The 17,214-nt window shown below is 37.1% G+C and overlaps 1 protein-coding gene and 1 long non-coding RNA gene across 3 annotated transcripts; both read right to left on the reverse strand.

The window, feature by feature from the left end:
• Window positions 1-742: 742 nt before the first annotated feature.
• Window positions 743-10,117, reverse strand: LOC124520208 (uncharacterized). 2 transcript variants are annotated; one of them, XR_006964276.1, is made up of 3 exons: window positions 10,028-10,117; window positions 3,061-3,170; window positions 743-1,902 (listed from the first exon to the last, which is right to left on the reverse strand). It is a non-coding gene; the product is annotated as an uncharacterized LOC124520208 (long non-coding RNA). The 2 variants fall into 2 exon arrangements; XR_006964275.1 differs by having other exon boundaries at window positions 3,061-3,129; window positions 10,028-10,116.
• On the reverse strand, window positions 7,632-10,032 carry DCAF16 (DDB1 and CUL4 associated factor 16). Its single transcript, XM_047090908.1, has one exon. It carries the CDS (start codon window positions 9,771-9,773, stop codon window positions 9,123-9,125), a length of 651 nt encoding a protein of 216 aa, XP_046946864.1. The 5' UTR covers window positions 9,774-10,032; the 3' UTR covers window positions 7,632-9,122.
• Window positions 10,118-17,214: the final 7,097 nt, after the last annotated feature.

The following is a 17,214-nucleotide window of genomic DNA, read 5'->3' on the forward strand; positions in this document are numbered from 1 at the left end:
GGCTAAAATTAGAGACTGACAATAACAAGTGTTTGTAAACATGTATAGCAACTGAAACTTTCACACTTTGCTGGTGGGAGTATAAAATTATAAAATCACCTTGATGAGTGTTAGAAGCTTCCAGTTTTACTAAAAAAAACCATACACGTGTCCTATGACATAGCAATTGGACTTTTAGGTATAAACCCAAGAGGAATGAGTACATACACCCACAAAAAACACAGGTACAAAAATGTATATTACAGCTTTATTTGTAACAGCCCCAAATTGGAAAGAACTCAAATGCCATGAATGGATAAATGAATTATGGTATATTCACTCAATGAAATAGTCTACAGCAATAAAAAGAAATCAACCACTGATACATGCAAACATTTGGATGAATCACAGCAGTCGTGTTGATGAATGAAGGCAAGTATAAAACAATATACACTGCATGATCCCATTCACATGAAGTTGAGGACAAGCATAACTAATTGAGTTTTACAAAAGAAGAGTGGTTCTTTCTTGGGGAGGGAAACTAGGTAATCAGGACATTTTTTGTACTTTAAGTGTATACATCCTGATACAAGTATATACATGTGAAAAATCATCAAGTACACTTATGATTAGTATACTTTTTGTACTCCACTGTAGGTATGTTATCTGTTTCTTAAAAAAAAAAAAAAAAGGCAGATAGATAAATTGGCCTGGTTTCCTCAACAGATTTGATAACAGAGAAAACACACGTCATGACACATAATCACTTGCAATTAAATCAAAATTTATTTGATTATATAATATTAATATAAACAAATTATAGGAAAGACCCTCAATCATAACTCAGAAAAAAACCCAAAGGCATTATATGGGAATATGTTATGGAGCTGTCACTGGATATAACTATATCTTGATAGCAAAAACAGTATGGAAGATGAAAAATAACATGAAAATTCAAAATATTATTTTTAAAGTAGCACGCTTTTGAAACAACAGAGGCTAAAATTTACATGAAAATGCTATTCACCCTACTGCTACAGACTATGTATCATTTCTTAGTAAGAAAATTTTGAGGTTTGCCTAAGGAAGGGACAAAGTTCTTTTTACAAAACAAGTTATAATACAGTAAAACCTTGGATTGCGAGTAATTTGGTCTGTGAGTGTTCCACAAGACAAGCAAACATTTCTAAAAAATTTTAACTTGATCAATGAGTGATATCTTGCAATCTGAGTAGTACGTGACACTGAGTGTCACATGATCACAACTGAGCCAATGGTTCTTGAAATTCGCTTTGATATATGAGTACTTTGGATTACAAGCATGTTTCTGGAACCAATTATGCTCGCAAACAAAGGTTTTACTGTAATTTTTTTTTCTGAAAAAGCCTTCTGCAGTGCATGTCTTATTGGTGCATCTGTTGCAATTATTGAGTATGATACCTGAAGAAACCATATAATTACTGACATGACTACAATTTTAATACTACATTTTTAATGCCAAACTTCTAAATTCTGACTAAAATTGTAATAACTGCATTTTAAGAAATAAAATTTGAGATTTATTTTCATGACACAGTGACACCCTGGAATGTGTCCAAAATCCAAAATCCAAAAATGTGTATTGGGGTACTTCTAATTGCCTCATTTTAACATTAACCAAGTATCCCATGTACTTATCCTTTTTGTTTCCTCTAATATCCTAACATCTGACTCACTCCTTTCTGCATTTTCCACGTACTCAAACACTGGTTCCCAGTTTCCTAGAGCCCTACTTCCTGAGACCCCCACCTTACTTACTTGACATGGTAGCCATCCTGACTTTCCTTCATTGCATTCCTTTGTGAGATCTTGTCTTCAGGATGCCAAGCCTTCTTCTTTAGACTTACTCTTTTGTTTTGGTGATGCACACTCTCCAGTAGCCTCCTAAGAAGGGGTACATGGGAAGATAACATTTTGAGACCATGCAAGTCTAAACTTTATTTTAGCCCCATACTTGATTGGATTGTTTGGGTACAGAATTCTGCATTGGAAATAATTTCTCCTCTTATATTTGAAGGCCTTACTTTCACAGTGTTCCTTCATCCAGTGTTGCTACCAAGAAATCTAAGTATCACTGTGAAAAAGTCTTTTGTGTAACTCTTGTTTCACCTCCTTTGTAAACTTTCAGGATCTTCTTTAATTCTGGCATCCTGAAATATCACGATATGCTTTTCTGTGTTAAATTCATTGTGCTGGGCACTCTGGATCCTTTTAATTTATACGACTCATGACCTACATTTTGGGGAAATGTTCTTTAATTTTGTTACCTCTTTTCACTTCCTTTCTCTGCTCTCTATTTTGGGGCTTTTACTAATCAGATGGATCCCATTCTGATCTTCTAATTTTGTTGTTGTTGTTCTTTCCTGTTTTCCATCTCTGCCTTTCTGTTCTGCTTCCTGAAATTTCTTCAACTTATCTTCCAACACATCTACTGAATGTTTAATTCTAGCTCGATTTTTCCAATATTTTAGTTTTCTGATTGTTCCTTTTTTTCTAGCACCCTGTTCTTACTTCATAGAGACAGTATATTTTCTTGTTTCTGAGAGTATTACAGCATATGTTCCTTCCATTATTATTATTATTTTTGGTTCTTTTGTTTTGGTCTTATGTTTCATTGTTGAAGTTATCCTCAAATGTCAATTGATCCTCAGTTATCAGTTTATCATAATCATAAGAGACTGAAAGCCTTGCATGAATGGGCAGGACTTGTGGACTCTTGGGTTTCATTTTAACAAATAATCAAGTGGAAAGTTGTTTTTATAATTGTTCATCTTTGTGGGTGGAGTGGGCGGGCTGGGTAGAGGCCCTGCTGGCACGTTCATTAGCTGGGTGAGAAGGGGACTGAAGGCTCATGTTCCAAATACTGACATTCTCTCAGTCTCCTGTTTTCAGTGTAGCACCTCACTACCACCTCTGCTCTCCCCCAAGTCCCACTTCTCATCTGTTTGGTTCAATTTCTCCAGAGAATAAGCCTCCAGTCTTTGGCTAGAAAGAGGGACAGGTAACCTGGTTACAAAAGGAGACAAAGATAAACTTTAATACCTGTGTTTCAACTTTGCTCCTCACTCCCATCTCCCAGGGTGCTTCAAATCCCTGAGTCTTTTGGGGGTTCTGGAAGGAAAAGAGAAGTGTTCCAAATTTGTGGTCCTTTTCTGCAATGCAGAATGGCTGTCAGAACTGTGCCATCAAGTATTTTTTTTAACATTAAAAATTTTTTTTTAATGTTTATTTACTTTTTTTTTAAACGTTTATTTATTTTTGAGACAGACAAAGACAGAGCATGAACGGGGGAGGGGCAGAGAGAGAGGGAGACACAGAATCGGAAGCAGGCTCCAGGCTCTGAGCCATCAGCTCAGATCCCGATGCGGGGCTCGAACTCATGGACCGCGAGATCGTGACCTGGCTGAAGTCGGACGCTTAACCGACTGCGCCACCCAGGCGCCCCTGTTTATTTACTTTTAAGAGGGAGAGAGAGATTGCAAGCAGGGGAGGGGCAGAGAGAGAGGGAGACAGAATCTAAAGCAGGCTCCAGGCTCTGAGATGTCAGTACAGAGCCCGAGACAGGGCTTGAACTCATGATCCCCGAGATCATGACCTGAGCCGAAGTCTGATACTTAACCAATTGAGCCACCCAGTTGCCCCACAAGTATTTCTTTTTTTAAGTAATACATTATCTTGAGACACCTGGGTGGCTCAGTTGATTGAGGGCTTGACTTCAGCTCAGCTCAGTTTGAGCCGTTGCATCCAGCTCGCTGCTGTCAGTGCAGAGCCTGCTTCAGATCCTGTCTCCCCTCTCTCTGCTCCCCCACTGTGCACGCTCTCTCAAAAATAAACAAAACATTAAAAAAAAAGTAATACTTAATCTTTCCCTTCGTGGTAAAGCAAAATGAGAAATTAACTGCTTAAAACACTGCTTAAGATCTAGCAGTTAACCCAAACAGAACACAAACAACAATAAACCCAAACTACCTATTAAGACAGTATGTCTGTAAATGTTTTAATGGTTATGTGATTATTTTAGCCAAATAAAATGTGTCTCCTATAAAACTCACAACCATTCTAACTTTGGGTCACCTCTCCCCACATCAACTATTTGGAGGTAAGGAAACAACACATAATGGGAAGAACCAGACTCCTCTCCAAAAGCAACTACAGGATGACAACCCAAGCTTCATCAATGCTAACACGTTTATAGAGGTGCCAGATAAAAAGTGGATTGTGAATTTCAGATAAATAATTTTCTTCTGGTAGAAGTATGTCCCATATTTCATTGTTTATCAGAAATTCGAATTTATGTGGGCCTCCTGTATTTTTATTTGCTAAATCAGTATCCCAACACATTTAAAGAAACTGTGTAGGTAAGTGACCCACATAAACAAGTTGGGCAAAGAAGGAAAGTGGGATCTGGGCCAAAGCATTCAAATCATTGGGAGTCCACATACATTACTACCAGGCAGGTAGCCAGGGGCTAACACCACATAACCTACTTTGTGATAAATACCCATTGGATGCATTGGCTCTGGCCAACATTAATGCTTTCAATTATATAGGAATTTAGTTCTTTAGGTAGATGGTTGGCCTCTTGTGTCACCAGGGCTCTGTCACTGGTGCAAAATCAAGTCATTCTGGTTGCTCAGGGTGCGATCCAGGGTCTTCTTTCATGAAAAATGGCCCTATCCTTGGACTGTTCCAAATGTTTGGCTGCCTCTCAAAGGAAAGTTGTCCCTTTCGGACCATTGCCTAATTAAAACACTGTAAAACAGCGGTGGATATATTAGAATGTCAGGTCCCACACTTGACACTATGAATGGAATGTTAGTACTAAACGAGCATGGGTTTAGCACTTAACCCAAACATGATTTTCCCTGAAGAACATGCTCCTGGATTTACAAACTGCAGCACTGATTCTGACAGTTTCATCTGGTTTCTGGTGCAATCTAATCTGATACCACACCAGTTTGGTTTCTGTGTATACTAGCAACTTCATTTTAATCTTGTTAGGCTGCCCAGGATCCCAAGTCTCCTAGATGATTACAGATTATGTCCCACTCCAGGGAATAGGGCATCAATTCCCAAATGATCCCAGGGATTTTCATATCATGTTGTCAGGGTTATCACCTATGTTTTCCCAAATAAACTGCCCAAACTCCAGTCAACTTGTTTTATGATCCAACCCTAAACTGTCACTGACATTTTAAACTGACTCCATGCTGTTTAGAAGCAACGACTCTGGGCCTCTCTGCTCACTACGTTATTTAATTTTTAAAATCGGGCATTCTTTTCTCCCATCTCCCGGAGAAGGGCTGGTCGTTGCTCTCAGGGCCAACAGGAGTTGGGCGGCCAGGGAAGTGTCGGGTCATCGTGGTACCTTCATCCTTTCCATTTTCTTGGTCTCGTGTCCAGAACTGTTAACTGTTATATAATCCCACTGTTGCCACCAATTGGAAGAATTTAGAGGATGGTATGCAATGATCAGACTCAAATATGCAGCCACTAACTAAACTTTGCTTAAAACGGCAAAGATATGCTGGAGGTTTTCTTTTGGATAACAGCAAGTCGATGACACAGGAGAAACACCTGGCAGCTGGGGGCAGCTAGTGTGGCTCCCTCAGTTTCCCTCGGTCCAGTGGATATTGCCCATTGGTGGGCTCATTTACCAGGAGCCTGCAGAAACTTTCATCATGCAGTCCGAGGAGTTATCCAAACTTTCTGGGCTTCTCTGTATACCCCAGCCATTCGCTCTGTATACCCCAGCCCAGCAAAACGCTCCCGGCCCTGATTTTTGTGTGCCATTGCCTTGTGAACTTATCAAATACAACTTAAATCTGTGTGTAAAGGACCTCTTTGACTATTCCCTTAGCTGACCACCCCTTTTGGGGTTTAATTAGTGGGAGTGTGCCCTCCATGTGAATTTTCACTATATTTGGATGGCTGCACATTTACAAATACCTAAGGGTCTGTATGAGGATGAGGCTTATTTAATGTGACCCTAGAGAGCAAAAATAGCATCAGTGGCCAAAAGCTTTGGGGTTATTTATATTGGTTCAATATATTTTAAAGCTAATTTCTTGTTTATAGCATCTCATTTAGTTTTGCACTCCCAGTGTCTAGATTATAGTAGGCACTCTTACTGTTATTAGATGAATGACTGAATTTCTAAGAGACATTTCAAAGTAATGGGCTGCTCCAAAAGGCATTAAATTCTCTAATATTGGAGCCAAAAGTAGAAAATAATTTATTAGATAGAAGAGGGAATTTATGTAACAGTAAGAAAATAACCCAAGTGACTTCTCAAGTCCCTAATTGCTTTAATAATCAACTCTAATATCAGAACATTGTTTTTATCACAGAGAAAAGTTTTTAAATGGGTGTTTGTGATAGGAGCCCCAGAAGGATAATCCCTAAAAGGCCATTTAGTATTTAAGACCTGTTCCTTAGCAGGCATGCATAATTTGTTTCTTCTCTTAGGAAAGCTGATGGGCTTAAAAGAAATGATTATGGGGGTGGCGGGGTGGCTCAGTTGATTAAACAAGCATCCAACTTCGGCTCAGGTCATAGTCTCACGGTTCCTGAGTTTGAGCCCTGAGTCAGGCTCTGTGCTGACAGCTCGGAGCCTGGAGCCTGCTTCAGATTCTGTGTCTCCCCCTCTCTCTGCCCCTTCCCTGATCATGCTCTGTGTCTCTCTGTCTCTCAATAATAAATAAACGTTAGAAAAAAAAAATACATGACTATGGTCTTCTGTCCTCAAGCAACCTGGACTGCTTCAACAAGAAGAGGCTGCCTAGCTGCACTGAGAGAGAATACCTTTAAATAACATTAATGTCTGTTGGTTTAGAAATCCTGTTTCCTTTGACAAATATTCTACAAACACATAAGTTTGTTGTTTCTCCTAATCCCTCATAGGGAGAGTGTCAAAGTGGTACACTCAGCCCTGACCCCACAGCCCACGTCCATGGCACACAAAAAGAGTAAAGGCTTAGGGCTTTTTCAGGTATTTACCATTTTGTGTAACCTGTAATCACTGAACATGCACAAACAAACACGTTCAAATTCAGGTCTTGACTGAATGTCTAACATTTTCTTTTACAAGTATGTTTCGTTCTCTAGAGCTGCCAAGTCACCTCCTATCAGAGACACTGTACAGATATTATTTACATATATGTGTGTGTGTTTATGTATATATATGTATATATACATACATATATATATATATACACACGTATATATACGTATATACATATGTCAGTTGACTCTATTCAGCACTTAGTGAATGTTGATTATGGCTTAAGCAAAGCAGGATCTATTTCATTTGTTGAGAACAAATGACCATACTCTGGTTCAGCATGTACAAAGCCGTTGGTTTATTCAGCTGCAAAGCTAGGGAAAGGCTTCCTTTTGGAGTGAATAGCAAAAATGCTTCATGAGCAAGGCACTTTTATGTACACACATGGGAAAGGAACATATTATGGTTACATAAACATCAGTATCTTTTAATTTTCAGACCTCCCTACCTCTTCCCACCTCCCCCTTAAAAAAAAACAAAAACAAAAAACAGGTTCTTATAACATTTTAAAAACCCAGTTTCACAGAACATGTACACAGAACAGTTTCTGATACATTCAGTTACACTAACAGTATATGTTTCAATTCAGTAATTTTCCACTAACAGATAGTTTTTCTACCTACTGCAGTTCCCTCCTTTTTCCTTAAGACAACTAAGGCTCAGCAGAAATACTCATTGGATTATAAACATTTTCCTCTCTCCTTAAAGTTGCTATACATGTACAGAATTTGTGATTCCATTAATGCTTCAGTGTTTCGATGCCATATCATATACAGCACTTAATTATGGAGAATCGGAAAAAGTAAAACTAAAAGAGGATATAGGATATATTTTTTAACAATCTATTTGCTGATTCCCTTCAGATGCCCAGTCAACCAGGGGCACACACTGGTTTCACTCTACTGTAGGTGTGTGAAAAGATTTAATGGTCTCATGCATTTTCTTTTATGTAGGATTTCTAGGTTTTAACTCATCTAATTAAATGCAGCAAGATTCATTTACAAGGGTACATACTCTTCCTTGTTCAGCTAGAAGAAAATCTAAAGCTAATCTATGCAGAAAAACAATGAGGCTAAAAAACTGTAACTTCAGACTGTTACTAGGCTGAGATGTTCTGTAGTAGTGAAGTTCTTTAAAGTTAGAAAAATTTGCAATGGACGTAAATGGTGCATAAAGTACTGCTGGAACATTATATAGATGAAATATTTTAATTTACAAGCAGTTAATATTGAAAGCATAAATGCTCTTCATCTTTTCCCTGGCCTTTTCAAATGTGATCTGCTCTTAACTAAAGTCTGAATGCCAAGATACAGGAAACACCTTCCCTACAGAACAGGTGTCTGATTAGTCCCCAGTTACAATTTTTTTTAGGCCTGGTGGGAGCCTGTGATATAAAAGTTTATACTGTAATTGCAGGTAATATAATTGGTCTGAAGTAGCGTGGGCTAGGTTTGAAACTGCACTCCCTCCCCCCAAAATAGGAACTCTCAAGGGTGCCGTGTGCAGGACTATCTATATAAAAGCCAGGAGGTAAATCCATAGCCCCACCATTTTCTTTTGTCTAGGTATTCAATTTAATTCAACTATCTCATAGAAATTAGTGTTAGAAAAGAGTGTGCTCAGAAAGGTGTTATTGGGAGTAGCTAAGTCCCCACTTTCCCCACTGGCTGTTCTGAAGGTTAGGTAACAAAAGGGGTAGGGGTTCACTGCTTCTTCCTTCCCATTAGCAATGAGATATCTAGTTAAGAGTCCATTCAGATAGGAAGAATAAATTGGGGAGAGAACTGAGTGTGGACAACAGTCAATTTTTATAATACGGTCCCTTTTATCTAATTCTCTACTAAAGTTCTCATTTTATCTACAGGGTCTATCAAAGGGGATGTTCACCATGCATTTTCTGCAGCTGAGTTATGGGACTACTGTACTTGGTAGGGCTTAAGGGCTTATTAGGACAGGGCATAGTTTGGCTGAGAAGGCATTAGTGTCTCAACTGTCGGGTGTGTGACTTTCTATGAGAGATATCAGAACAAATGGTGGACGTTTACAGTGATGCAGTTAGGAGTTTGTTAACTGCCTTTTGGAAGTCAGTGTAGGAGTAAGTAGTATTGATGGGTTCAGTTCGGGTTGTTTCCTTAACTGTTTTAGTTAACCAGCCACAGCAACAACCAGAAACACATGAATTAGGGATCTGTTTTAGGTATTCAGGTATGGGAGTGGCTCTACTCAACGTTCGGCTTAACTGTTTGGTGGCAAATTGCAGTGCTCCATTTAGAGTGGCATGATCTCTAGAAAGCCGGCTGGGATTTGTAAGGGGCTTTTGAAAAGGCGGGACTCCACAAGAAGCCAGAGGAGGCCATTCAGGAATTGGTTCCAGTTTGGGTACACAGTGGGAGCAATGAGAGAGTCTTAGACCTATCTCTCGAAGTATATGGACTGGTGTGCTTGGATCTAAGAGTTTAGCATGATATAACCAGGAATTAGGATTTAAAGGTTTCCAAGTTGTAGAGTATTTTAAAAGGCACTTAACCTGCCAGGCAAGACTCTCAAGAGGTGTCAGGTTGGGCACCACAGGGTCTTCTTCTTCAGAGGAATCCCACTCTTGCCCAGAACTCTCATTTAGGTAGTTAGCGTTTTCTTCTTCCTCACTTTCTGATTCTGATAACGGGTCAGGAGAGGGATTCCTGGGACCCATTAGATTAGAACGGAGGAAGAAACCAGAAAAAGGTAACAATCTAAGCCAGCAAAATACTAAAACTATCAAATAGAAACAAAAGATGAAGAATCCTTCAACAAGATTAACTTGTCAGTCCATTATACACACACAGTATGCCTCTGGCTCCTATCACTGTGCAGTTCTTCAAGATTATGTTGTATATTCTTCACTTACAAAGAAGGTATCTCAGTTCTCAGGACCAGTTCAGTGTGTAAAAGTGTTAAGTCACTTACCAGTGGCACAGGTCAGAGTTTCTCCTTCAAACTGTGTCTACCCAAGAAGAGAAGGGGTCTTCCTCCAGGCAAGCTGACTTTCTTAGCGTGGTCTCAACTGGTTGTGATACTGCGAGGAGACACTTCGTGTATTCTGTCTTGTTGGCAGGGATATTATATCTACTTGGTAATGGAAAGAAACACAGTGGTTGCCTTTGTTGTCCGCTGGTGGAGCAAATTTTGTGGTAGGATGAGTTGTCAAGGACATCTGGTGTACTCGAATCTCATGTTTTCCGTAGGTGGCAAATGCCCTTGGAAACTGGTGACTTAGTTGAAATATCTGGAAAGGTAGCTTTAACCTGTGAATGAGAAGACTAGAGAAATGATATTAAAGTCTGAAAGCAATGGGTTATATTATTGTCTGTATCTAAGAACATGGATGCTGACCAAGAAAGTTTACTGAGCTTTCCCATCTTTATCTCCTAGTCTTAGGCAGATTTTTCTATTGGGAGAGACTGGGGTCGTTTTAATAATTTATTGGTTAATATCTGGGTCAGTTTATTTTTTAGTATGCTGTTCTAGCCCAGAAAATTACTCCCGCAAAAGTAGTTCCTTTATGCCCCAAACTCGAAACTCCAGATAGAGAGCTATAAAAGGCGGTGGTACTGTTGTTGTTGCTGTTTTCCTTTAGATGGGTTTGTTGGGGTTAGTTTTAGGGGACCTGTCTTGGTTACAGAGCTGTTAGACATTAGGATTCTTGCTGGGACCCCAGAGGTTGTGGTCATATAACCATACTCAACAGATATGAGAGAAGATGGCAGGTGTAAATCTTAATATAGTAGGAATTACAATGAATGTAAACATGTTAAAACTCACAGTTAAAAAGACAGACATTCAGCCTGGATTAGAAAAACAAAATAAAATTCAATAACATGCAACTAACAAAAGATACTTCAAAGCAAAAAGACACAGAAAAGTAAAAAATAAAAGAATGAAAAAAGATGTATCAGGCAACTGTGGACCAAAACAAAGTTGAGATAGCAATCTTAATACCCATCAAAAAAAGATTTCAAGTCAAAAAATACAAGGGACAAATATAGACATTAATACCAGTGGAAGGAACAGCATAAAATTATATAGTACTCATCATAAACATATATGAGGTATATATGATCCTGAAAGCACAACCTCAACATTTCTTAAGTAACAACTCATAGAACTGAGGGGGAAATATTAAGCAGGGATATAAGAAGCCTGAAAAAGTCAAAATATTAATATACTTTATTATTATATAAATATTCAGAACTCTATACCAAACAGAATAGATACTTGAGAGTGCACATACACACACATGAAAATAGATCATGTGTTAGGTTTAAAAGTGTAACTAGATTCCAAAGGGTCAATTTCATTCAGACTAAATTCTCTGACCAAAATGCAGTAAAGTAGATATTAAAGGTTAGTTAAAAGGAATCCTATGTTAGGAAGATAAATACCTCATGGGTTAAAATGGAAATTACAAAAGATATTAAATATTAAAACTGACTGATATAAACCACACAAGGCAAAATTGTGGGACATGGCCAAACCAGTACCCAAAAGAAAGTTATAGCTTTAGGGGCACCTTGGGTGGCTCAGTAGGATAAGCAACTGACTGACTCTTGATTTCAGCTCAGGTCATGAACTCACAGTTGTGAGATTGAGCCCCACATCAGGCTCTGCACTGGGTGTGGAGCCTGCTTGAGGTTCTCTCTTCCTCTGCCCCTCACCTACTTCTGTTCTCTCTCTCTCCCTTAAAAAAAAAAAAAATTATAGCTTTGAATACACTGATGAGAAAAGAGGAAGTTTAAACACCTACAAGTTAAGCATTCAATTCAAAATAATGGAAAAGAGCAAGAGCAAAATAAGCAAGAAGGAAATAAAGTCAGAAATGAAACAGCATATGAGAATAGAGAAGACTGATAAAACTAAAAGATGGTTTTTTGAAAATATGAGTAAGAAAAATGAAACTAGTGAAACTTATCAAGAGACTTAAAAGATTTAAAAATTTAAAAAATGACAAATACATACTAAATGTGAAAATCTAGATGAAATGGCTGAATTCTGGAAGAAAATACTAAAATTCATATAGGAAGAAATAGATAACTTGAATAGAACAGATAACTAAATGTTAAAAAACAAAACAAAACAAAACAAAAAGGCCCCAATCTCCTTTTAAAAGCAGCGGGCCCATATGGTTTTGTAAAGTGAGTTCCACTAAACTTCCAAGGAAATTAATACCTGTTTAATATGAATTGTTTAAAAAAAAAAAAAAAGGAAAAAAACATATAAACTGACAAACTCCTTTTAGGAAGATTTTAATAAAATATCAACTCTAAATCTAGAGATGAGCCAAATAAAAAAATACAGTCTCATTTCACTTGCATAAATTCCAAATATTACCTAACAAAATCTAACAGTAGATTAAAGAAAAAAAAAAAAAAAAAGAATATGCTATCATGTAGAGCTTATCCCAGGGAAAGGAGGAATACCTCAACTTCAGAAAATGTACAAATATACGTCACCATGATAATAAAATGAAGCAAAAAACCAAAAAGGCTGATAATTTTGTCAACTGTGGATATTTAACCTTTCTTAGTTCCTTCAAAAACGTAACAAAATACTCTTAACCAAACCAGGAAGAAAAGCTACTTTCTCAACTTCGTACCTAAGTTACCTACCAAAAATTTTTAGCAAATATAACCTAAATGAGAAACTTTAGATATATTCCCTCTAAAAATGAAATCAGATAAGGATGGCCATGATGACGGATACTGGCTGACATAGTACCAGAAGTCTTAATCGATGTTAGAAAAAAATAATGACAAGTGTAAGAAATGGAAGAAAAGAGATGTAACAATTTACAAATGATATGGTCATGTAATTAAAAAAAAAAACAACCCTAACATATAAATGATTAGAGCTAATAAAAGGGCTCAACAAGGTTTCTGGATCTGAGATTAATCTATGGATATTCATTATTTATATAGTGCTTACTATTTACCAGGTACTATTCTAGGAACTGCAAATGTCCCAAGGTCAAACCTCTACTAAATGACAGTCTGGATTTAAACCCAGGCACTTTTACCTTCTACACATGCAATACTAACTAAAAAAAAAAAAAAAAAAAAAAAGTTAAAGATATCTATCTTTCATAATGAGAAAAAAAACCAACAACACCAAACCTATCAAGGATCTAGGAACTACTTAATGATATATATAAGGCCTCTATGAAGAATGTAGAATTCTAATAAAGGACAGAAGAGGATTTAAAAATCTTGGATGGAACAGATGAGTATTATAAAAACTTTTTCCAAATTGATTTATACAATCCTAATACAGAAAGAGTAAAATTCCACATCATGCCAAACCAACTATTTAAACAGAAGAGTAGAGGGCCTCTTGGCCTACAAGATATTAACACATACTATGAAAGTTACAGAGTTTAAAATAGGGTGGAGTTAGTGTATTGGACAAATAGCCCAATGTAACAGAACAAAATTGAGAAACACAGCCATATAAAGTTTTAGAATGCAGTACAAAATAAAGTTAGCATATAAATCAATGGGGAATGATACATTTAGTACACAATATTGGTAAAGCTGGCCCATTACATGAAGAAAAATCAAATGTATACCTACATAATGCCACATACAAAGGAGGACTCATGTTGGATGAAAGGCCAAAATGAGAATGGTAAAACTATATAGTTAATAGAATATAATACCTGAATATAAAGTATTGTGACTTGGGGACAGGGAGACTTTTAAATAAAAAAACATAAAGCACAAGACCAAAAAATGATGAATTCAGTATCACATCAAAATTATTTCTGGATTGAACTAAAGATATCAAGAACTAAGTGAACTACAAATCCACAACAAAAAGGTAGCAACCTCCATAAAGAAATGGCTAAAACAAAAATACTCAATTTACAGAAGAGAAAATCAACAGGCCATTAGCCATATGATGAATAAAGAGTTATCACTTCACTCTATTTGGCAAAAATTAGAAGCTGGAGACAATGCCAACTGTTAGTGAGGAAAGTAAAGGAATAGCCCCTGTAGGAACCAGTACTGCTGGTGATATTACGGTCTGGGGTAATTTTTCTCGAGAAATTTGGCAGCAGTATTTAGTCAAACTATTTGCACATCTCATGATCCAGCAATTCTACTCTTATGTATATATAGTAAAGACATTCTCCGTAAGACCAACATATATTCTGAAGCTTCTAGGTTTCCATCATTGGGAGTGGATAAACAAAATGTGGTGAAAGGACACTAGAAGTATACATAGCCACATGAATATACTAAAGGCATTAACTCTAAATGAAAAAAGCAGAAAGCAAAATATTAATATCCCACTTATGCCCATTCTATAGGAGTGATTTCCAAAATGAGTTAGTAAACATCTCTACTTTCAAAAACACATTGAGTTGTGCTAGTAAGGTCAGAGGGTATTGCTTCATGTCAATAGTATTTCTCTAAAGGACATTTCTCTGGCTTCTGCATATTCTTATTTAACTCTGTTGCACAAAATGTCTGACACATATAGCTTAGTAAGTTTTTTGAAAGAAAATGAATGACAAAGGTCTGCTATAAGTAACTATACAAGCATGTTCTATATTTATTCTAGGGACACAAAAATTCCCAAATTATATTCGGGTGATTTGGTAGTATGTTGCACAAAGTCAAACGAAACAATTTTTTTTTTTTTTTTTTTTAAAGCAGGATCGGGGCGCCTGGGTGGCGCAGTCGGTTAAGCGTCCGACTTCAGCCAGGTCACGATCTCGCGGTCCGGGAGTTCGAGCCCCGCGTCAGGCTCTGGGCTGATGGCTCAGAGCCTGGAGCCTGTTTCCGATTCTGTGTCTCCCTCTTTCTCTGCCCCTCCCCCGTTCATGCTCTGTCTCTCTTTGTCCCAAGAATAAATGAAACGTTGGAAAAGAAAAAAAAATTAAAAAAAAAAAAAAAGGCAGGATCAACAGATGATGCTACTAAAGCAATATAAAGGAACTGCTTATAACTTCAAGAAGAAAAATGAATGCAAATACTTTTAGTTTATATTATTACCCAGTTCAATGTGAAAACCAAAAGAAAACTCAAAACATACTCTAAGTCTTTAGTTTATTAATTGAGACAGGAGAAGCTGTTGGCTTTTAATTCTCCTGTCCTCCTACATTTTTACTATTTTCATTTCAACTAGATTCCATCTGCAAGATTATTAATTGGCTATACATCATTTATTGTGTTACTCAAAGCACTCTGTAAATGGCCCACTCCACTTTTTTTAGCAGAAATAAGAAAGTCTCTTTGGGGGCATATATAAATTCTAGAGTCAATCTACCACTGTTACTCCTTTACATTCCATGTGCATAATTTTCCAGCATCAAAACTGAATTAACCTATTCTGTATGCTCCCATGTATAATTTGCCTTTAAAGAATGATTTTTACCATGATTTCAGAACTAAATAGCCTTACCTTACAAAGTCTTTAGTTTTGTTATTTCCTCTTCAACTGAACTAAGTTTACCAAGGATAGGAAGAAATTCCCATAGTTGCTATTACTTGTTCATTTTTCCCAGTCAAGAAACAGTAAGCTTTAAGCAGTGATACTATGATGTTTAACACAGCATCTTTTTTTACCAGCTTTATTGAGGTATGATTGACAAGTTGTATATATTTACCATGTACAATGTGATGTTTTGATATATGTATATACCGTGAAATGATTACCACAAACAAGCTAATTAACATCTGTAGCCCACAGTTACCATTTTCTTGTGTGTTGAAAGAACACTTGAGATCTACACTTGAGATCTACTCTCAGCAAATTTCAAGTATACATACATTAACAGTCGCTATACTATACATTAGGTCTCCAAAATTTATAACTCAAGGTTTTGTATTCTGTCCAACATCCCCCAATCTCCTCCATCCCACAAGCCACCGATAACTTCCATTCTACTCTGTTACTATGAGTTCAACTTTTTTAGATTCCACATATAAGTAGGATTATACAGTATTTGCCTTTCTGTGTCTGGCTTATTTCACTTAGAATATCCTCCAGGCTGACCCATGGTGTAGCAAACTGCAGGATTTCCTTCCTTTTTTTAAAAAATGTATTTATTATTTTGAGAGAGAGACAGTGTGAGGAGGAGAGAAGCAGACAGAGAGGGAGACACAGAGTCTGAAGCAGGCTTCAGGCTCTGAGCTGTCAGCACAGAGCCCGATGCGGGGCTCGAACTCACAGACTGAGAGGTCATGACCTGAGCCAAAGTCAGACACTCAACCGACTGAGCCACCCAGGTGCCCCAGGATTTCCTTCCTTTTTAAGACTTAAGAGTATTCCATTATATGTAAAGTACATCTTTATCCATTAATCCATTATGGACACTAACGTTGTTTTCCTATCTTGGCTACTGTGACTAACACTGAAATAAACACAGTACTGCAGATATATCTTTGAGATAGTGACTTCATTTCCTTTAGATATATACTCAGAAGCAGGATTGCTGGATCACAAGGTTATTTCTAGTTTTAATTTTTTGAGGAATCTTGACTGTTTTCTATAATGGCCATATCAATTTACATTCCCACCAACATGTATAAGGGTTCTCTTTTCTCTATATCCTAACACTTGTTATCTTTTGATTTTTTGATAATAGTCATTCTAACAGTTGTGAGGTGGTATCTCATTGAGGTTTTGATTTGCATTTCTCTGACCATCAATGATGTTGAGCATCTCTTCATATACCTGTTGGCTGTATGTCTTCTGTGGAAAATGTCTATTCAGGTCCTTTGCTCATTTAATTGGGTTGTTTTTTTGCTATTGAGTTGTTGGCGTTTCTTATATATGTTGGATTTTAACCTCTCACGGGATATATAGTTTGCAAATATTTTCTTCCATTACAAAGGATGCTTCTTCACTTCATAATGTGTCTTTTTCTCTTTTTCTGATATAATGTTCTAAAAATACTAAACAAAAACATGTTACATGTTAATCCTAAAAAAAAAAAAAAAAAGCTAATCAAAACAGTTAGGCTGACCTCTGGTGGCCAGATGCCTCATCTTTCAGTATCCGACAACATGATAGAAGTCATCCCTCATTTGTCGATTACCAAGTAAAATACAGTAGAGGAAATAATACTGTTAGAAACCTCATAGTTAGAG

Source organism: Lynx rufus, unplaced genomic scaffold (assembly GCF_022079265.1).
Source record: "Lynx rufus isolate CCGP_SWC_20201006 ecotype Redwood Valley unplaced genomic scaffold, mLynRuf1.p SCAF_3, whole genome shotgun sequence".
Lineage (NCBI taxonomy): Eukaryota > Metazoa > Chordata > Mammalia > Carnivora > Felidae > Lynx > Lynx rufus.

Bases quoted from the DNA above. Each gene is read 5' to 3' on its own strand.
- DCAF16 (XM_047090908.1), bottom strand. From the start codon at position 9,773: ATGGGTCCCAGGAATCCCTCTCCTGACCCGTTATCAGAATCAGAAAGT.